The 21,348-nt window shown below is 57.1% G+C and overlaps 1 protein-coding gene across 1 annotated transcript in view; it reads left to right on the top strand.

The window, feature by feature from the left end:
- The first annotated feature begins 9,006 nt into the window (after window positions 1-9,006).
- ALX4 (ALX homeobox 4) overlaps window positions 9,007-21,348 on the top strand; it is a 39,788-nt gene continuing 27,446 nt past the window's right edge. Inside the window, exon 1 of the mRNA XM_065882711.1 lies at window positions 9,007-9,457. Within this exon, the coding sequence (XP_065738783.1) occupies window positions 9,007-9,457 (451 nt within the window). The remainder of the gene's footprint in view (window positions 9,458-21,348) is intronic.

Here is a 21,348-nt window from a genome sequence, read left to right as displayed (position 1 = left end):
TCCCGAGGAGAGAAAGACCCCAGGCGAGGTGGACGAGAGAGGGTGGAGGTTAAGCCACAGGCATCCTCAGATGGAGGGGGTTGCGGTGGCTGGGAGACTGCTAGTGAGAGCAGGAGGCAATAGAAATATAATCACCACCACCATTTACTGAGCACCTACTATGTGCCAGGCACTGAGTCAAGCGCCATTTGTAGCAGTCTCTCCTTCTGTCTCGGGCATCTAAGGTTACTCAAGAAGTATATCTCTCCCGCCTTCCCCTTCCCCCTCCCCTCCTCCCAGCCCTCCTCCCTGCCAATCACAAACTTCGGGATTATGTGGATCACAATGTGTGCTCCGGCTGCCTCCTATGACAGGTGCTGGGGCGGGGACCTCTCTCTCTGGAGGCAGGTGGTGGGGCACGCGGGGGAGGAGGTACAGGCAGGGGATGCTGATGCCAGACCCCAAGTGGTCCTTGAGGCCCCAGTGAACTGTGGACGCCGGGATAAAGATACCAGGCCTGGGAACCATGAGACCCGAGCTCGAGGGTCATCCTGACCTCTTGCTACAGTGTGCTTTGGGCAAGGGGCGTCCATTTCCCTGCCTGTAAAGCAGGGACATAAACCCTCCTCCACATGACAGTGGTGAGTTTACAGAGAATCGAGGTCTGTGAAGGCACTGCTGCTGAAAGTACTGAGGTGGGACAGAGCTGGAGCTGGAGGTCAGCAGCCACCCTTCTCCCCTGTAGCCTCCCCCCAAAACACAACACACAGCCTCTACCTCGCCTGTACCAACTAACAGGAGGGGCTGGACCATGGGGCCTGAAAATTCCTTTGGCCTTTTCACTCCTGGTGCCTTAAAAGACCCTGACCAGGGAGAAGCTGTGGTCTGGAGGATGAACATGACCCATCTTCGCAATGGTTGAAGGGCAGGAACCCCAACTGGTCATTTCTGGTTCTTTAAGGCTGGGCTATAATGTTTAAAATAGCAGAGTGTCCCATATGGAAAGGAAGTCATTATTGCTGATGCCAGAAAACACCTAAAGTGAGCACGATCTCATTTAATGTATGCAGCTATTCTATGAAGCAGGTACTATTATTATCCCCATTTTACAGGAGAGGAAACTGAGGCCCATGAAAGAAGTCACAGAGCCCATGTTACACAGCCAAAAAGTGGCAGAAGTGGGATTCCAACTTGACTCTAAAGCTGGGCTCTTGACCACTCATGGAATGACTATCGGGACCCCTTGTGGCCTCCTCCCTCCTCCCACCTTTTCCAGCCCCAGAGGCCTCGCCACTGCCACAGACAGACTCCTGAGCCCAGCTCCGTCCTAGAGAGAATCCGGAAGCCCCCTCCCACCATCCATGAGAACAGCACTGGGGGGAGTGCTAGAATTGGAGTCAACACAGCTGCCACTGGCTGCCCACGAACTCTTGGGGCTGGGGGAGGGGACAAGTGGACAAATGAAACCTAAGAGGAGGGGGACTCTCAGGGCTGTGGGAGAAGAGAGAAGGGAACTAGGGGCCCCACTCTGCTCCCAGTGACAGCAGCAGAGTACGCTCAGGGCGCTGAGGGGGGTGCGGGTATGCCAACAGGCTCTGGGGATTGGTGGAGAGCAGAGGAGTGGGGAAAGGAGGGGCAGAGGGGAAGGGCTCCGGGCTGATCCCAAGGATCCCCGGAGAAGGAGAATCAAGAAACCTTTCCTGCCGCCACAGAAGCCTGCCCCATTCACCTCTCCCTCTCCCTGGCTCCATCTTGGTCTTCTGAGTGGCAGGTTGGGAAGACCACCCCTTACTAGACCTGGAAGAGACCCTCTAGGCCAGAGGTTCCCAACTTTTTTAGCACCAGGGACCGGTTTCGTGGAAGACAATTTTTCCGTGGACGCGGGGGGGCGGGTGGAAGGGGATGGTCCAGGCAGTAATGGAGTGATGGGGAGCAATGGAGAGCAGCAGACGAAGCTTCGCTCCCTCGCCTACTGCTGTCTGTGGACCAGTACCCGGTCTGCAGCCTGGGGGTTGGGGACCCCTGCTCTAAGCTGTCAGTTGGGCAGTCCCAGCCTGGACATTTAAGCCTCTCTGTTGCAGAGGGAAAGGGTATGTGGAGAGGAAGGGGGTAAAGTCCAGGTCTGAGGGAACAGAGAGGGCTTTGGAAAGAGCCCTGTTTTGTACCAAGGGATCAGCTCTGCCCAAATGAGTGAAGTTTAACCCTCTGCGGTCAGGATCCCCTTTGAGACTGTTGAAAGTTTTGAACGCACTCCCCAGAAACCGGCACATGCAGACACACAGTGTGAGGGAGTCCTCAGATCCCGCTGGCCATCAACACTCCTTTCCCTCCATCACTGAAGCCTCCATCTCCCCAGCCGAGAAATGGATAGAAAGTTTCTATATGTTTCCTTAGAACTAAGGCTGAGCAAGGACACATCCTCTCCACCCAGCAAGCACCCCAAGAAACTGAAGCTGCATTTCTGCCCACGAGGTGCCTCAGGACTCCTGTATACGTGAGGTGGTGTGTTTTGGCCTCCACCTTCCCACGGCTGATCTTTCTGAAATCCTAGAGGGCCGGCTTCCAAGAGAGAAGGGACAGGGCAGAAGACAAGATGGGACAGGGGGCTTCGATACAAGCACCTGGCTGGGTTTTTGGCTAGTGATGTTTGGGAATTATCTGTGGATGTAAATTATCTGTGGATGTAAATTATCTGTGTTCTCCTGGGCTGTAACCGATATGCAAAGGGTGCACAGGCTCGGACCCCAGAGGAGGACTTCCGGTTCCAACTTCCTCTCCGGATCAAGGATTAAGGCGGTCGCCCCGGCTATGTGGAGGCCTCCCCTCACGAGCTTTCCAGCCAAGCCGGGTTTTCCAGGGGGCTCGCCCGACCCCAGTTTCGCCTGCTGTGGCCTCTGAGTTCTCTCTCCCCGCCCTGAGCGCTTTGCCTTGCCCTTGGGTTAAGTGGGGAACAGGGAACTACGCTCCGTCGCGCGCCTGGACCGCGCCTTCGGACCGGACCCCCAGCCCTGCTCCGAAAGGTACCCGGTGCCCGCGGTGCCCGGAGCTCGGGGAGGCAGATCCCGGCAGGGCATCGTGGAGCGGGGGAAGGGGGGTGGAGGTATGCGTTCCGGCGGGCGGGAGCGTCGGGGTTGGTCATTTTCAAAACCTTCATCCCTCCGGCTTTGTATTTCATTGACCCTCAAGACCGAACAGCGTGCGAGCGACTAGAACTCATTAGAACGCCTCGTTTAGCCGCATCTCGGGAGTTCGTGCTTTTCCCATATGAATGAAGACATGCCCCTGCATGCAGACTTCCTTTTGGCCCCCTTTCTCCGCGGCCTTATAAAGCACAGAATGGCGGAGTGGAGTGGGCGCTGTCCCTCTCAGGCCTCTCCGCGTGCGCCAGCCCGGAGCCGACCGGGGGCCAGACTCCGCGAACGCTAAGCACATAACTCGGGGTACTGGTCCGAATGAGAGGTGGGGGCCGTGGGCAAGGAGGAAAGGCGGACGACTCGGCGCTCCCGGGACCTGCTGTTCCCCTGCGAGGTCCTCCCTAGGCTCAAAACGCCTAAGCGAGCCGCGCTCCTTCCGCGGGCAGCACTTGGGAGCGGACCTGCCGGGTGGTGCGTCCGCACTCGCCGCGGCCTCGGAGCCTTCGGAGAACCTGGGCGGGGAGTGCCTCCCTCCCGGGCTCCATCCCACGAGGGGCGCGGCCGCCCCGGGAGCTCCGCGGGTGCTGGAGCCAAACTCGGGAAGGTGCCTGGGTGTCCGCATTCCGGGGAGATCGGGGCAGAGTCTTGAAGGCTGGATGCCGGTGGTGAACGCTGGCGCGGACCTCGGGGCTACACCGTGGTCCTCCGCCCCAGGAGGGCACTGTGGGTCAGCGTACGCAGCCGAGGCTGGCGAGCGCCCCGAATCCCTCGCGCCCGCGACTGCGGCACTGGAGAAGTGGGAGCTCCTCTGAGAGCCCTGCAGGCCGAGAGGAATCAGGAACCTTTCGACCCGCGGGGCCCCAGAGATGTCTGAGAACGCGCAGCGGTGAGGAGCGTGGGTTCTGACGTCATATCACCTGAGTTCGAATTCCAAGTCGTCTGCTTTGCTGTGTGACCGTAAGCAATTGCTTCACTTCTCTGTGCTTCGATTTTTTAATCATTGTAAAATGAGGATAATAGTACCACCATAGGGCTGTTGCGAGGACTGCAAAGATCTCAATGTGCAAGAGCTGACTTGTAACAGTTGTCCGAAACATGATTGCTTGTTTATGTTGTGTCGGGAGTGTGAGGTTTGTGTCCTGGGGTCTGCAGAGCAGGAACGTTCCCGCCCAAGATGTATAAGATCCCTAGCCTTCCCCCTTCATCTCTTGACTCTTCCCGCCCCCTCTACAGGTGTTCAAAATGCCCATTCAGCAGCCCCGAAAGTCTGAGCAGTCTTTGTTGCCTCCTGGCATTTACAGAGTGGCAACTGCAAACCAAGTAGTGTACACGACTCACTGAGGTATGGTCCCTGTTTTACTCACACTGGAAGTCAAGACTTGGGGCAGTCAGAGGAAGTCACATAACAGATAAGGGGGTCTGCGCTCCCCCCGCAGCTCCACTGTTTGTACAAGACAGAGAAAGTGCAGTGGGGGATGGGCTGGAGGGAGCTCAGACCAAAGGGGGTGGCTCCGAATCTGTCCTTCCCTTTGAAATAAAGGAGTGTCTGTTGTGCCTCTCCCTTCTCCATCAGGGACCTTCTAACCAACACAGTCCTACACCCTTAGCCTCAAGAGCTCCAGCCCTGAGCCACAGGGACTGAGCAGTTACTCTGCAAGCCTAGGGCAGTGCTCCTCCGATAGCCATTCGTTCATTCACTTATTTAGTCACTTGCTCGGTAGATATTTACCGAGTAGTGCTATGTGCTGAGCACTGTATTTCCTACCGAGGAGAGAGTAGCCACGGACTCGCATTCCCATAGGAAGACAGACAATAAAACCAGTAAGTCAACAAATGTGGGAGAAAATGTCAGCTAAGAACAGACGCTATGGAGGAAGTAACCAGGCAGATGTGACAGAGCAGTAGCTAGGGGGTGAAGGAAGGATTCCCAGAGGAGGTGATACTGGGCGTTTGGCCTTGGCAAAGAAAGACTTTCTATCCCCCTTCCCCCTTCCCAGGCTGTGTGCAGAGCCCACAGAAGGGGGAATCTGCTTTCAGCGGGCCAATGCGAAAGCAAGAGAGAAGGGGCAGCCAGGGGTGTGTCTGCCAGGGGGTAGGGATGCAGGACTTGAAGCAGAGGGGCCTGCCACCCCCAACTGTTCTGGTACGGTGAAGTGACCGGAAGTGTAGAGATACTGCCTGGCGCTTCAATGGTGGAGGGACAAACAGCGAGCCAGGGAGAACCTTAGCTGAGAGAGAAATGATGCACTGGGAGAGCAAAGGCGGGGCCAGAACTGGGCTTGAGGGGCATCCATGTCACTTCTGGCTGAAAGGGTGCCCTGCACCCTTGCAGGGGAGCTGGGTGAGAGTGGGTCAGCTTTCAGCTATGGCAGAGGGATGGATGGATGGTGGGATGGATGGGCCGATGGATCAGCAAATGGTTGAACACACAGAGAAATAACCAGCTACACTTAGCGTCTCTGGGGAAAGACATGCTTGAAGGGACTTAGGAGGGGGATCCGGAGTGATTTTTGTGAGGAAAACAACGCACCCAGAATGTTCCCACGCAGTCACAGGCAAACCCACATGCACTTTCTCACCTGCAGGCACACGGTCACTCTTTCTGAGTTCATCTCTAAGGTACCTCGTAGGAAGGTAGAAGGACCCCCTGCTGGTTCCAAGGGCCAGGACCTCGGTGCACCAGGAGGGATTCCGGCTGAGGAAGCCAAAGTCTGCGCCTGAGGGCTCGGGTTTTGAAATCCTCCCCGGGGTGGCCAGGAAAAGGTTAAATAATGAGGTCATAATTAAACAGGTCATAAAAGCATGGGGTGGGTAGATGGCAAGAAGCAACGCTCAAAGAAAGCTTTCTGGAACACGGCAGGGTTGTTTTTTGTTTTGTCTTTTTGCACTGAGAACAGCAATTTACATTGAGAGCAGCTCAGAAGTTACTGGAGAATATTGTAATTGCCATTGTACCTGCCTTGGTGTTGACCCCCAGCCCCATGCATTTTGCTTCTCTTAGTTTCCTCCTTGTGTCTAAGCCTGGAATGGGAGGATGGGGGGAGAAGTAAAAGGATTGCAGACACCCTCTGGGTGCTAGCAGGCAGCTTCAGGGTGCAGGGGACCAGAGTAGCCTGCTAGCTTGGAACAGCTTAGCAAAAATGCGCCTCTAAGACCCCGGACTGGACCACGTGGCATTTTCATTCATTCGTTCAGTGCACATTTTATGAGTGCCTAGGATGTGCCAAGCCCTGCGGTGAACAAGGCAGGCCTGGCCCCTACTCTGAGAGAACTCACTGTTCTTGTGCGGCCCGGGAGAGGCCAGCATGCTCTTAATTTTGTCTCTTGATTCATGAAGAGGGGGAGGGAGAGCAGCCGGTTGTCCTTGGCTAGAGGAAACCAAAGACGCTGGGAACTGCCTCACTGAGCAGTGGAAGGAACCCAGGCGTTACTATTTTATTCCATAAATATTTGTGGGGTGCCAGGCGGGGCAGAGACTTCCCTCTCGAAACCTCGGACTACTGAGGTGGAGACGAACACCGAGCGGGCCACCAGACGACCATGAAGTCCAGGATGGAGATGCGGCCCCAGCTGGGAGAAATGGGAAGTCTTTCTGGAGGAAGAGACTCTGCGCTGGACACCAAGTTATTGGCAAGACAAAAGCGCAGGGATGAGATTGGGGGATTCCAGAACTTGGCAGATTCTGAGAACTAAGACAAACTTGGGCTGAACAGGAGCATTTGGGATGATGGCAGGCTCACTCACTGTTTGCTCTCCGAGGTTGGAAAATTAGTTCGTTTCTTTGAGTTTCAGTCTACCCATCTGGAAAATGGGTATGACGGACGAGGCCAGCGTCACCAGATAGTTGGGGTGGCCCAAGGGAATGACCTGTGGATGGCTTTTGGCACAACAGGCACTCAATATCTATAAGATCCTCATTTGGCTTAGGTCTGTGAGCCAGAGAGGCGCGGGTCCCCATGGGCGGCGGGGGAAGGGTTCGGGCCTGCGCACCCCTGGCCGCGGTTTGCAGAATATCTTTATTAACGAGCACTTCAAGGTAAGCCGCGATGGAAACCAGATGTGGGATCGCGCAGTCGGCGGCAGAGCAAGGAGCAGAGATACCAAGGGAGAGGGGTGGGGGTGAGGATTAGCTAAGATGAGGTTGGGGGTAGAAGCACGACCCCCCCCAGATATTTTTTCTTAGGGAGACCTTTTAGGTGCAGAAGATTGACTTCTGACCCACATTCCCGGGTTCAGGGCGCTCGGGCCCTCTCTCATTTTACTCTGCCCCTTCACCTTTCACCCCACTCCCAGCCTCCCTTGAGATATGTCCTCTATCCACGGATTTTTCCCTGCAGTTTATCGAGGGCTGCTCTTACTGGTCTCCTTCAAACTGAGTCATTCCGCAGTCAGAGATCCGTTTCTTCTGTTCTGTGCGTTTTCGCTGTCAGCAACACCATCCCAGGTCTGCGGAGGGACTAACCTCAGCCTGGGTTTCAAGGCAGGCGCTGCTACTTCCCGGCTGTGTGACCTCAGCCAGGTGACCGCACCTCTCTGAGCCTCGGTTTGCTCATTGGAAAATTTGGGGACCCCGATTTCCACCACTCACGGTTGTTGTGAGGTGCAGTTGATGATTAGCCATGTGGAAAGGACTCGACGCGCTGTAAACGTTCTTTTCCCTGGGGCGCACACAACCCATCAAATCCTAGCCATTCGGTTTACAGTCGGGGACAGAGAGGCCAGAGATTAGAGGCTGCCTCACCCCCACCCGAGCAGTGAGCAGGTGACAGCGTGACGAGGCGCGGCCAGCTGGTCTCCCAACTCTACATTCTCAGGTGTGCCAGGCAGAAAATCCCCTCGGCCGGGCGGAGACCAACCTGAGGCACACGCGGCTCCTTCCCAGGAGGAGAGAGGTGGGGGGAGGGGGCCGCGTTCTAAAGCTTCGGAAACTGTCCCAGCCTGGGGGTTCTCCAGTGTCTGAGTGAACACGGGCCCCTCCTCATCCCTACCCAGTGCCCTTACAGGAAAGGGAAATAGTTAACGAGACGTGAAAGTGGCCGAGCACAGGATGACTGCTGCGTGTGTGTGTGTGTGTTAATTTCATGGAGGAACCGAGAATAGGGAAAAGGGGTTGGAAACAGAGGAAAAGGCACCAATGGGAAGACTCGCAGCTGCACCGCCAAATTCGCACGCAAGTGTGCAAACGACTTGCCTGCACCCGGACGCTAGCGGCCCATCAGACTCCGAATGTCGAAACCTGTTAGGTTTTTGGTTTTGTTTTTTTATATATTTTTTAATCTGTCACTAAAGTTTTGCATACCCCCCTCCCCTAGGCCAAAGCTTGGATCCACCAATTCTCAGCCTAGGCTCGGGAGCCCGGGGAGTCCAGACACCTCCCTGGCCCCGCCTTGAATCGAAAAGGCCTTTGGGCGGCTCTTGGTCGAATCCCCTCAGAGCGGCGAGCGAGCTAGTAGCATCTCCTTAAGGGGGGGGGAGGGGTTAGTGGTGAAAGGAGAGTAGGGAGAGAGGAGAAGAGGGAGAGGAGGGGGAAAAAAAGTCAAGAAAAAAAAATTCACTCTATTTTTCCGCTTCAAAATCTTAAGAGGGTTTGGGAGAGCTGGTCAACTTTCCGAAACATCTGAATCTTTTTACAGTCCTCGGTTCTTTCCCTGGGCCAGCTGTGGGGAGGGAGAAGGGAGAGAGAGGAGGGGGTGAGAGCAGAGAGAGAGAGAGAGAGAGAGAGAGAGAGAGAGAGAGAGAGAGAGGCGTGGAGCGGAGGAGGGGGGAGAGCGAGCAGGCCGGCGCGGAGCGCACAGCCACCGCCTCCTTGCCTCTCCAAACTCCCAGCCAAGGCGCGCGGTGGCGTCCTCGCACTCTCGCTCGCGCCCCCGCCCGTCGCCCGCCCAAGCCAGGCATGAATGCTGAGACTTGCGTCTCTTACTGCGAGTCGCCGGCTGCTGCCATGGACGCCTACTACAGCCCGGTGTCGCAGAGCCGGGAGGGCTCGTCGCCTTTTAGGGCATACCCCGGCGGTGATAAGTTCAGCACAACTTTCCTGTCGGCTGCCGCCAAAGGGCAGGGATTCGGGGACGCCAAGAGCCGCGCCCGCTACGGCGCGGGGCAGCAGGACCTGGCGGCACCCCTGGAGAGTGGCGCCGGAGCGCGGGGCTCCTTTAACAAGTTCCAGCCCCAGTCGCCGGCCCCGCAGCCGCCGCCGCCGCAGCCGCAGCCGCCGCCGCAGCCACCCGCGCAGCAACCGCATCTCTACTTGCAGCGAGGCGCCTGCAAGACGCCCCCGGACGGCAGCCTCAAACTCCAGGAAGGCGGCGGCGGCCACAACGCGGCCTTGCAGGTCCCCTGCTACGGTGAGTGCACGTGCGGATCCCTCGGGCTGGGGTCCCCAGGACCCAGGGCTTCGGCACCTTCAAAACCCGTTCGGCTTGCGGGAGGCAGGAGTTGGCGGGTTGGGAGGTGCGGGGCCGAGCTGCGTGTGACTTCGGGTAGGAAAACGGGGATCGACCGCTCCGAGGAGACCAAGGGATACCTCCTGCTCCCTTCAGATCGCTCGGCGGAGGGTGCGGAGCGTCGGCTATTAAACTCAACGTGGAGTCTGTTTCTCCCCTCTTCGCCGTTCCCCCAAACCACTTGCTTTGCGCTGCCCGCCGGGCCGACTTTGAAGCGGATGCTTCGCACCCGCTCAAGGCGTGCGGCGGGAAACAGTCGCAGCGCAGCGCTCGGGCGCTAGGCTCCGGGGCTGCCGAGGCCTCGCTCCTCGCCGGCTACGGGGCTCCTCGGGCGGCGCCGCAGGTGGGAGCGTCGCAGGTGCGGAGCCCGGCCGGGAGCCTGGAGCGCAGTCGGCGGAGCGCGCCCGGGATGCCGTGGAACCGGGGCGCCACGCGCGTGCGGGTCCAGAGACGCCTGAGGCCGCGGAAGACCTGAGTCGAGGTGGTTCGCGGCGGGCAGGCGGGCCGACCAGAGTTCCCGAGCGTTTCTCCTTCGGCGATCCCCAGAGGCGGCGGCCTCGGAACAATGGTTTAGGACCGACCGGCTGGAACAGAGTTCCAGGCGGCGCAGTGCTGGGCAAGAGGGAAGGCTCTGGGTCCTGATTTGGGCCCACGGGGAACCTGAGGCCTAAATGACCTCCAAGCCCCCTTGAAGGCGGCCTCAGGACGCAGGCCTGGGCCCTGAAGCGCCGCGACCGTAGTGGAGGGGAGAGAACCTCTCAAGGGTGGCCTGAGGCCAGAGCAGCTGAGGAGCCTGGGCATTTTCTCCCACAGAATCGGCATTGGTGAGCCCCAAGCTGGCAGGGAGAGAAACTGAGAAGGGAGGGGAAAACGCCTGGGCTAGGAGCCCCGGGTACACACTCTCCCCCTGCGGCCTTGGCCTTCAGGCAGGGCCCCGGAAATGAGCTGGTTCTGACAGGACAATGGCTTTGGCTGCACTGATCCAGGCCCGATGGAGAGACACCAGGCCTGGGGACAGAGGTGGGACATGGTGGAGGCCTTGGCGACTGGGATAACCTTAGGAAGCAACGCATGGGAAACGCTTTCTTACACTCAGCCTCTACCTGGCTCCCCACAGGCTCAGAATCAGTCCACTAAGTGGTCGTTGACACGCACAAACATTCACACATACACTGGACTACACTTGGACTCTACACATACACACACGACCACTTCCTCATGAGCAGCGCGCTCACACACACGCCAAGTACGCTCATGTGGCTTCGCACAGGGCCACACACTGTCAAATCCACAGGACAGACGGAGCAGATTTAGAGAGACCCGGCGGCTGTCCCCACCTCCTCCACCTTTCCTCTCCACCTTCCTGTTGGAATGAGATCAGGCACTCGGATCACAGACACTCACAGCTCTACACAGGTGCTCCTTCCACACTCAGGTGGAGAGGGGCTCTCGCCCTGTCCACACGCACCAGCCTGCCAGCCCCGGGGATCAGGCTCCCTCCTCCTGGCCTCACCCAGGCCCCTCCTGGTCCCTGTCCTTTGGGAATGTTAGGTGTGAGCCAGCCGAGGACTGAGGGACCCGTGGAGGTTTGCTGTGCGGAGCCAGGGGACTCGCATGTTTTCTCTCCCACCGCACTGATTTTTCATGTGTTAGAGAAATTCACCAGTGAGGCTTCTGAGGAGGCTGAGTTAATTAAGCAAGGAGAGATCCTGAGCTGCTTTCAACCTCTCATTTGGAAATGTCTTCGGGTTCAGAGGGAAAAGGGAAAGAGCTAGACCCCTCCCAGCACTGCCTCTGAGCCCTGCTGGGCCCCCACTGCCAGCCTGCATAATGTATCCTCTACAGGCAGTAGCCACTGGGGCAGCCCACACTGTGACCTGAGAGTAAGAAATCCCTCTAAAGCCCTGTTTCCTCATCTGCATCACGAGGAGATAACAGTGAGGCCTCATGGGGTAGTAAACGTTCCCCCACAGAGCAAGAGTCTAGCCTCCCCGCTCCACGTTTCTACCGTCGGCCTCTGTGCCGTTGGAACCTGTAAGCACCCAATTGTGAGGACAGGGCAGGCCCCCGACCTTGTGCTAGGCAAAGCCAAAAGCTACAGGTTGAGACAAAAGGCAGCTGGAAACACCAACAGGACCCCACTTCCCTGATGCCCAAGATGGAGGCACTGCTCAGGGCAAAGCCACAAACAACAAACAGCTCTGCTTGTTCTCTCCCTTCTCTTAGCAGCTGCTGTTTCTCTGGCCAAAAGGAGATTTCTGGCTCCTGTAGAAAAAAAGCTAGGCACATTAGGTCCAAGAGGAGGAAACCGAGGCACCAAGAGGTGAGGTTCTGATCTCTATAGAGGCAGCTGGGAGGAGGGCCTCTGGAGCGGGCTCTCTAGATGGCCAGCAAGCAGGGAGACTGAGACACACGTTGACATGGTTCTCTTCCACACTTGTGAGAGCATGTACTCCAGAGGGGGGGAAATGGGTCTAAGGCAAAAACCTCGGATGTCCCCAGGAGCTTGGGGAAAGGCAGAGGCAGACATGGCTTTGGTGCTAGGCTTGCAGCGGTTGATCTCAGCCCCCACCCAAGGGAGCTTTGACCTGGCAACCTCCTTCCCGGCTCTGTTGGTCCCCAGCCCCCCACCCCCCCACCCCCCCACCCCGGGCAGGAAGCCAGTTCCTCCGTCTGGGCAACTGCACCGAGCGGAGGAGAGGGTCCGAGGTCTCCTTTGGGACGTCAGCCCAGGGAGCCAGTCCTTGGGTCCAAGCGGTCCTTGGAAAGGTGCGGGTTTGGGGGCTGTGCTGGGGCCACGGCGAGAGAGCCTGGGGCAGGACAGCCGCCTCAGGTCTCCAGTGGCGGGGCTTCTCGGAGATGGGGAAAGAGGAGATGAGAAGCCTTCCCCGGCCGCAGACGTTCCCTAACTGCGACTCCGTTTCCCCATCGGTACTAAAAGGGCGACCAACAATGTAACTCCACAGTCCCCCCTGTGCAGAGACATTCGCGCTTTTACTATAGAGCCCCTCTGTGTCCTCGCGTGTTGCAGTCCCGACCCCGTCAGGCTCCGGGTTCGCACTTCGGCCTTCCGAAGTCCCTGCCCGCTGGCCCATCCTAGGCCGCATGGGCCCCAGGAGACACGCCAGGCTGGAGACCGATGTTTCTCAGCCGGGCGAAGAGCCTCCTCGCCGCGGGAGCAGGGACCCCGGCACCTCGCTCCCAACGCGGACGACTCTCCAAGCCGCCGCTTGCGCGGCCCGCCAGGCCTTGGCCTTGCGCCCCGGAACGCTACCGAGAACGGCCCTGCTACCTCCTTCTCTTTCGCTTTCGATTCGGTGCACGCAGGTTTTCGTTGCTAGCCCACTGCTACCTTCCCATCCAGCCGTCCGCGAAGGCAGCGCTCTTAGCGCAGAGGTCTTGGGAGACGAGGGTAGGGCCGGAGACCCCTGGGGCACCGCCGAGGGGCTGGTCTTGATTTGGCGAATTAGACGCAGAGTTTGAATGCTAGAGATATTTATTTTCTCCCACCAGCACAATCCACACACCACAAAATGTGTAAACTCCTCCTGGGTCATATTCCAATTTACTCAAAGAACCGGGGTGTGTTTTGTGTAAGAGAGACCCCCCGCAAAAAAAAGACAGCGAGAAACCGAGGCTTGCCCATTAGCCGTAAGAGCCCGTGGGTGATTGTGGGATGATGGAGGGAAAACTCAAGCCTGGGAGCTGTGACGTCGACCCCCGGTCAATTTTAGGGGTGGGGGAGGAGAGGAAGAAAGATGCTTTTAATTTTTTACTTTGTTCATTTCTATAACCTCCAGTCTGCTCTAACAGTCCAGCCTAAACACATACAATCTTATATAGGAAAACAGAAGGCCTGGATTAAAGGTGTAGTATTATTTTAAATCAGTCGATGGCCACAAAGTTTTCTTTATTATAATTTATATACAGTGAAGTACACAGTTAAGTGGAAAGTTTGAAGAATTGTTATGTACGTGTTTGCTGTATAACGACCACTTGGATCAAGACACAGATCATTTACGTACTGTATCTGTAAACGAAAACTTTGGGTGGGGGGATTTTTTTTTTAAGTTGATGTAAGGAAATTTCAGAAGAGACTTCAGGGAAGCCAGAGAGCCTGCCCCCCCCCCCCCGCGCGCCCCCTGTTCGCGATAGCGGCGTTTCTTGAGTGGGCTGACCTTGTACTCCCGGATTTGCGCGGTCCCTACTCTTCGAGGGAACTAGGGGCTGCGCCGGGAACCTCGCCGCGCAAGGCTCTCATGAAGTCGCCGAAGCCCCGAGTTTTGCCCGCTGCAAAGAGGGGCCACAGCAGGAAAACAAGTTAAAAGTACCATACATAAATTTTTGCCGTAGTCCCGAGAACCTTCGTTTCAGAAAGCAGCTGGGCGCTCTTTTCCGTGGGTATACCTTTTCACCTTGCCCTCAGCTCCTTTCTCTCTTCCCGCCAGTCTGCCCTCGGCTTTGTTTTGGTGGCAAACTGAAATATGAAATGGAAACGTAAGGGCCTTTGCATGTTGGTGTGAAAGGAGGTTGGAGTCCCGGCGTCTGTGTGGGGTTCGGGCTTCTCCGCCGACCCCTGGACCAGGGTGCCCGGAGCAGCAGGCAGGGAAAGAATGTGAAAACTGTCGGGCGCCCGCGAGGCTCCGAGGGCCTGGGATGGAGAATGGGGAGGCTGCGCTGGAGTGGGTGTACCTTTCACTGCAAGGAGAGGGGAGTTGGGGGCCGGATGCGAGAGAACGCTTGGCTGGAGAGAACTCTCAGCTCCCCCCACCCCCAGGAAACCGAAGGACCTGGGCACAGGCACTGTTTTGGGTGAGGCGGTGAGATCGAGGCTCTGCATCGGGACCTCGCCTGCCAGGTGCCACCTGGTCACGTGCTCCCGCAGCTACGGGGCTCGTCAGGCGTTGTTGAGGTGGCAAGGCAGGTCGTCAGATTCGAAAACCAAGACGGGGGGGGGGGGGGACTCAGCTATGGGCTGATTATCACCCAGCAAGTTTAGAGTGAAGGACACTGCCCCACCCTCGCCCTTTGCTCCGGAGCTGTGGGTGCCACAGGCCAGCCTTCTGTTCAGACTGGACAGTGAGAAGAGGCCCTTTTTTCAAAACAGGGCTTTTCTGGAGAAAGAGGAGGCACTTCTGTGCGGCCACCAAGGCCTCCCAGCTGTAGGCTGGTGCTTCTGAGATCAGAGTTACTGGTGGCCCCCAGGGACCTTCCATCCAGAGGTGCAGCCCTGTGCCATCTTCCCTAGCCTACACACGTGCAGGTGGGCAGCAACACCCCCGACTCCATTCAAGATGCTCCTTCTTCACCCAGTACAGGGGTGCGGGGTAGCCCGGGGCAGCTAATGCCATGCTGCCTGGAAGCTGGTCTCCCTACAAAGGCTGGGCTCAGTGGTGCGACAGAAGCTTCCAGTGTGTCCAGGGAGGTGTCGCGGGAGCTCCAAACGCACCGGACCTGTGCACCCGCCCATCTCCAGTGCATTCTGCCACTGACCCTCTTCTCTACCCCATCCCACCCCAGACCGGCAGCACCAAGGAAGAGAGGGAGCGGTGGAAGGGGAGTTGAGGCTCAGTAGAGAGGAAAAGAGATACGCAAAGAGGATGCTCAGAGCAGCAAAAGGCTGGGGAATGGGTGGCGATTCTGAGCAGCGGGCAGTTTCGGGCAGCTAGAAGGGACAACGCGCGTGAGGAGAGGAGGGTTACTGGGAGATACCGGCGGGTAGATGGGGCGCTGAAAGGGGTGCCACTGCCTGTCTTTCCCGAGGACCACGCCGCGTGTACTGGGGACCACAGGGTCGGGGCTGCTGGGCGCGGGCGACACTGCGCTTTGGAGAAAGAGAGGGAGCCGGCGCGCGTTTCATCGGATTCTTAAAGCAGATTGTCTCAGAGCGGATTCTCCTTCCAAACTGGGGGTCCCGAAACCTGGGCGTCAGCCCCAAGCACCTCGCAGATGGACTGCCAGGGACCCAGGTCGGGGCAGAGCAGCAGGTTCTCCGAGCTCTCCAAGGGCCATGGCGGAGAAGACTGAGAGGCTGTGGAGGGTCTGGGCCGGGCACGAAGGTCCAGCTTGGCACCCGTGCGAGGCAGGGCACACATTCTGGGTTGAGATGGCGGCAGGTCTCCACCACGGTGTTCTCTACTCCCTGCATGGCCTTGGGAAAATCCCTCCCCTTTCTCTTTCCCTTTTAGGTCCGAATTTTAGTTCTGTGAAATGCAGGAGTCTGGATGATTTCCAAAGGCCCTCTAGGGGTTACTGTGCTGGTACCAGTTTGGACCCCCCTCACCCTGTTTCCCTGCCCTCGTCACCCTTACCTACATTTTTTTTTTTTTTTTGTACAGGAGAAATCGGGGTAGAGTGTGCCGGGAAAGGCTTTCCTGGAAGTGGAAACATGTCCTGAGGGTTTCCTGGGGTGTGCTAAGGGGCGCAGGCACCAAGTAGGCAGCAGTTCTAGGTCAAGTGGGCAGGCGGCCCTAGAGCATCGGAAGTTGAATGCAGGCTCTAGATTCCATCCAAGCTGGGGCTTCACTATGGAGAGGAGAGAGGGGCGGGTGTCTTTTTGCTCACGAGTGACCAGGCTCAAGTCGGGGGCTCAGGGGTTCCTGGCCCCTCCACTACTCCTGTCCCCTGTCTGCACCCATCTCCCCTATCTTGGCATTTACTGATCACCTACCACGTGCCAGACCTTCTCCTAGAACACACCCAGCGAGCGGCTCCCTGCTATCCTATACCTTCTGTCCTTCCAGGTGTATACATTTGGGCATAGGAAATGTTTCCTGGCTGGAAGGATGAATGAAGAATTGGTGTCTCATTTGGAGTGTTGCCAGAGTGTGGTTAAGTGCCCCTGTGAGCATTTCCCAGTACCTTGGCTGGTGTGGGTGGAGGCCTGGGGGTTTGTGTGAGCGCATGTCCATCGTGAACGTGGAGCGGTGTGCCCCGCCCATACTCATCGGTCCGGTCCTGCTCCCAGGGGGATGCAGGGGACCATGCATACTAATTTGTGTGCGCTCCTATATGGAAGGCGTGCGTTCCCCAGAGTTTCCGAGGGTGCAGCCAGTGTAGGTGAGCCGTGTGCGGGCGAGGGTGAGCACCTGTACACGATCCCGGACACCCCACCCCCCTACGCCCGCCCCAGCGACTGCGCGTGTTGTAGGCTCTGCCACCAGAGTCTCGGGCCAGGAGGCGGTGACGAAGAGCCTGTGTGTCACGGCCTGTGGCCTTCTCCTTCGCTGGTCGCGGCTTCTCAGGGAGGCTGACTCACCGAGTGGCAGGCAGAGTCCCCCTGTGGCCAGCTGGGGCTGGGGCGAGCCCAAGCGTCTTCCTGGGGCCCTCACCCAGCCCACCCACACTGCAGCGGGGCCTCCTCCTACCTCCACCTCTTGAATGTGCCCGCGGTCCTGTGGGGCTGGCTGTGGAAGAGTCCGCACCATCTTTATGCACATTGCAGATCTCATTTAACAGATGAGCAAACTGAGGCCTAAAAAGAAGTGGATCCCCACAGACCAGTGGGAAGGGGGGAACCACTGCTGGGGGCAGGGGAAGAAGGAGTTGGAGAGTGTCCGCCCCCCCCGGCCCCGCCCACTGTCTCCCTTCGCTGTAACCCATCCAGTAAGCCGCACAGTCTGTGCATCAAACAGGGTAGATGTTTGCAGTCTCCTCCTCCTTCAGAAATAAGGTGGGCTCCACCATGAGCTCCTGGGGTTGCCGGGGCAACAGAAGGGCACCCGGTGGGATTGCAGGAACTCATCCCGAATGTGACCCAGTGGGGCAAGGACTCCTGCTCTCTGCTGGGCTCCCTAAACCAGGTTTTCTTTCCTAAGTGCATGGAAACCATGCAATGAGAGCCCAAGTGGGGTTAGCTGAGGCCACATGACCGACTTCCTCCTCTGAGGTTGACCATCTGCCAGACTGCGGACATCGGTTGGGTCTAGAAGCCTGGTACTCAGCCCTCCAACGTGATGGGTCATGGTGTCAGGGTGGGTGCCCCACCCGGTCCCAAATGCCCTGTTTCACAGGGAAGGGGACTGAAATGCCTAATTCCAGTTGCTCACCAAACTTTGCCTGTCCCTGTGCCAGGCCTCACGGGGGATTCTGTGAAGCCCTGGACGCAGCCCCTGCCTTCAGAAGACAGACTAGTGACTTGGCTGTTTGCAGTTCACGGGGCGGTGCTGGGAGGGGGAAGCCCAGATTCAGGCTGGGCAGAGACGGGCAGCTTGGCTCACCTCACTCCCCCTGGTGGGCGGAACCTCGCCCAGGAAGGTGAGGGCTCAGAGAGGTTGAGGGAAGTTGGGGGTTGCCTCAGACCAGCTGGATCTCCTCTGCTGGCTGAATAGCTGGCAACTTCTCTCTTCTCTCCTTTTCCCCCTCCATGCCTTCTCTGTAGGTCAAGAGATCTGGCTTCAAGTATTGGCTTTTCCCTGGAAATGGCCCTGTGCCTTTGGAACAGCCCCCTTATCTCCCGTTCCACTCAGTTTCTTCATTTGCAAAAGGGGATCTGTTTGGGCCTGCCCTGCCTACGTGGGAAGGGAGTGTGAGGATGCAGAGAGGTAGTGTGCCTGCAGGTATATCCTGCAAGGTCACGTTCTCCACCTGGGAGGACTAAGGGCCCCACCCCCTTAGTCATCTTGCGCGTACTAAGGTATTTTGAATGGGGGGGGGGCAAGGTTCCGATCAGGTTTCAGAACTTTGGTGCCTCCTAGATATGTGGGCCTCCCTGATATCCAGGGGTCTCCCTGGCCTTGTCTGCAGCCCCACCACTCAGCCACATTGACGTCTGGCTCACACCCCAGCACTGAGCTGGGATGGCTCCGCGGCCCCCCTTCAAGGAGGGAGCTCATCGAAGGGCAGAGTAGACAAGGATGCCCACGGTTCTATGCACAGATCTCCTTTCAGGGCCTCGCTCTCCCATCTGAACCCCCCTGCCTGGGACTAGTTGATTTCTGAGGCCCTGGGGTTCTGCGCTCTTCCAGGCCTCGTTGTACCAAGAGGTTCCTCGGTCCAGCGTGCCAAACAGGAAGAGTCTGGCGGTCTTGCCTGACGCCCTGCCTCAGGACAGGGACAGCGAGGAAGTGAGGCTGATGGGGTGTGAGGCAAAAGGAGGTTAGAGTTGGCAAGTAAGGCCTCTGCTGCTGAGGACCCCGTGTGACAGCTCATGCTTCTTGAGCACTCCTGCCTGTGCCAGTGCGCTTCCTGGGTGTGATTTCACGGAATCCCCATCTCAGCCCTGAGAGAGAGATCCTATTATCATCCCTATTTCAAGGATGAAAGCAGACTCATAGAAGATGAGTAACTTGCCCAAGGTGGGACAGCTCGGAGGCGCAAAGGTAAGTACTTGACGCCCAAGGGCTCTGAGAACCCAGAGGGCATCCTTTTGTGCGACGACCCTAATTAGATTTGAGGTCACTCTCATTCTATCCCAGATGATATGGGATTGAAAGACTGGGTTTTACAAATATGGCCCCCAAAGAGTTTCTCTCATCTTCCCATCTGCGGATGCAGTGGCAGATGGGAGGTCAAGGATGGGCTTGGTGCCTGGCAGGTTGGAGTCTAGACCTGACCTTTGCCCTTGGGCCCAGCTTCTTCCCTGTTCAAGTGTCCTGCTGCGCTGCGGTGAGAACACGGGGCCAGGCACTGCGTCGGGACCTCATAACTGTTTTGAGGGATTACTCCTTGAGTTCCCGGAGGCCCCAGGAACGTGCCAGAACCTCTGGTCAGGGCAGGGTGGAGCTAAGGACCCTGTGTGGGAGCAAACAATGGGGAAATACCTTCCTCCTGGGGAGGATGAGAGACTGCCGTGAGGCTTCTGTCTGTTTTGTTTCAAACTTTTCCCAGAGCCTGGAGAAGGGCTTGCTCTACGTGGCAGGTGCTCAATGAACATTTGGGAGGGAAGGAAGGAAGGGAGGGAGGGAGGGAGGGAGGGAGGGAGGGAGGGAGGGAGGAATCAGGATGTGAAATGCTAGGAACTCTAAAAATCTTTCTATCTTCTCTTCCTTCCTCCTTCTTTTGAATCTGAGCCTGGATGAGAACCCGACTTGTAGTTCTCTTGTACCCTGGTGGAAAATAATTTATTTCTCTCAGGGATCCCTCTGGGGAGTGGGAGTAGGGAAGTGTTGGGTCGCCCCGTTTTGCACAAGCCTGGAGTCCTCTCAGCCTCTGGCAGTTAGAGGAGCACCTTTTCCCCCCCACTGTTCTCCTTTGCTGTCACCTCCAAGGCCGCAGCTAGGGTCTTGCTGCTTCCACCACACGCACTCCTCTCAGGTCTCCCCCCTTCCCTGCAGTGAGTTCTGGGCTCCTGGTTCTTCCTGCCCCAGGGCGACAGATGTTCCTCCCTGGGTATCCCATCCACTCAGCCCCGCCCCACCCCAGGATTCTGAGATTCCACACCCTCAAGGGATGCAGCGCTGTGTTCCGGCCAGGGTGCCGTCCGGAGCTTACAGCCCAGGTGAGAAGAAACATTTAGACCTGAGCCTGGGGTGGAGTCAGCACTCAGCAGGTGGCGGCCACCACTATGCAGTGAGCCAGGCACTCTGGGAGGTGGATCAGAGAGGTGGAGGAGACTCTGATGGAGTCTGATGGAGTTCCTCCTGCCTCTTTAGAGAGGGTATTGGGCATAAACAAAGCTGTGAGAGGTGCCCTGCCAAAGGCTGCCCCTCCCATCCAACAGTTCCTGCCGGGTTGTGCCTCTGTGTCATCAGGCGTGGAGCACTTGGCAGTGAATGAGTTGATTCCCGCCCACGGGAATGTGAAGACATGGGAGTCCTCAGGAAGAGTGCGAATGGACTGTAACTTAGTGAGTACGGGCATTTGAGATGGGCCTTGGAGGTTGAATAGGAGCTCACCAACTAAACGAGCTGGGAACAGCACTCTAGACTCAGCAGATAGCACTTGGGTCAGGGAAGTACACGGAGTGTTTGGGAAAGAGCAAGTGTGTGGCTTGCTGGGGGCATGATGGACACAGGCAAGAATCTGCCTGAGGAATGACAGGGGCAAAACCGAGAGGGCCATTTACTTTCTGGTGAGGTACTCAGACTTCAGGGAAGCCCCTGGAGGCCTCTGAGCAGTGCAGTGAGAGGCTGAGACCCCAAGCTTAGTGTAGCCTCTTTTAAAATTCAAATCTTTATTTTAGTTAGGGATAATTTTTATTGTGGTAAAATATACATAACATAAAATTTACCACTTCGAGGATTTTAAACGAACAATTCACTGGCATCAAGTACATTCGTAGTGTTGTGTAACCATCACCACTATTCCCAGAACCTTTTCATCATCCCAGATGGGCCCATTAAGCAATAACTCCCCATCTCCCTCTCTTCCCAGCCCCTGGAAACCTCTGTTCTACTTTCTGCCTCTGAATTTTCCTACTCCAGGCACCTCATAGAAATTGAATTATACAATATTTGTCCTTTTGTGTTTGGCCACTTGTATATCTATTTTTTTTTTTTTTTTTTTTTTTTTTTGCGGTACGCGGGCCTCTCACTGTTGTGGCCTCTCCCGTTGTGGAGCACAGGCTCCAGACGCCCAGGCTCAGCGGCCATGGCTCGTGGGCCCAGCCGCTCCGCAACATGTGGGATCTTCCCGGACCGGGGCACAAACCCGCGTCCCCTGCATCGGCAGGCGGACTCTCAACCACTGCGCCACCAGGGAAGCCCCCATTTGTATGTCTTATTGGCCATTTGTCTTTCTTCTTTGGAGAAATGTCTATTCATATGCCCATTTTTGAATTGAGTTGTTTGGCTTTCGTTGTTGAGTTGTAGGAGTTCTATGTATATTCTGGATAGTAATCCTTTATCAGATAT

Source organism: Phocoena phocoena, chromosome 8 (assembly GCF_963924675.1).
Source record: "Phocoena phocoena chromosome 8, mPhoPho1.1, whole genome shotgun sequence".
Lineage (NCBI taxonomy): Eukaryota > Metazoa > Chordata > Mammalia > Artiodactyla > Phocoenidae > Phocoena > Phocoena phocoena.
This window is presented reverse-complemented; position numbering and strand designations above follow the sequence as displayed.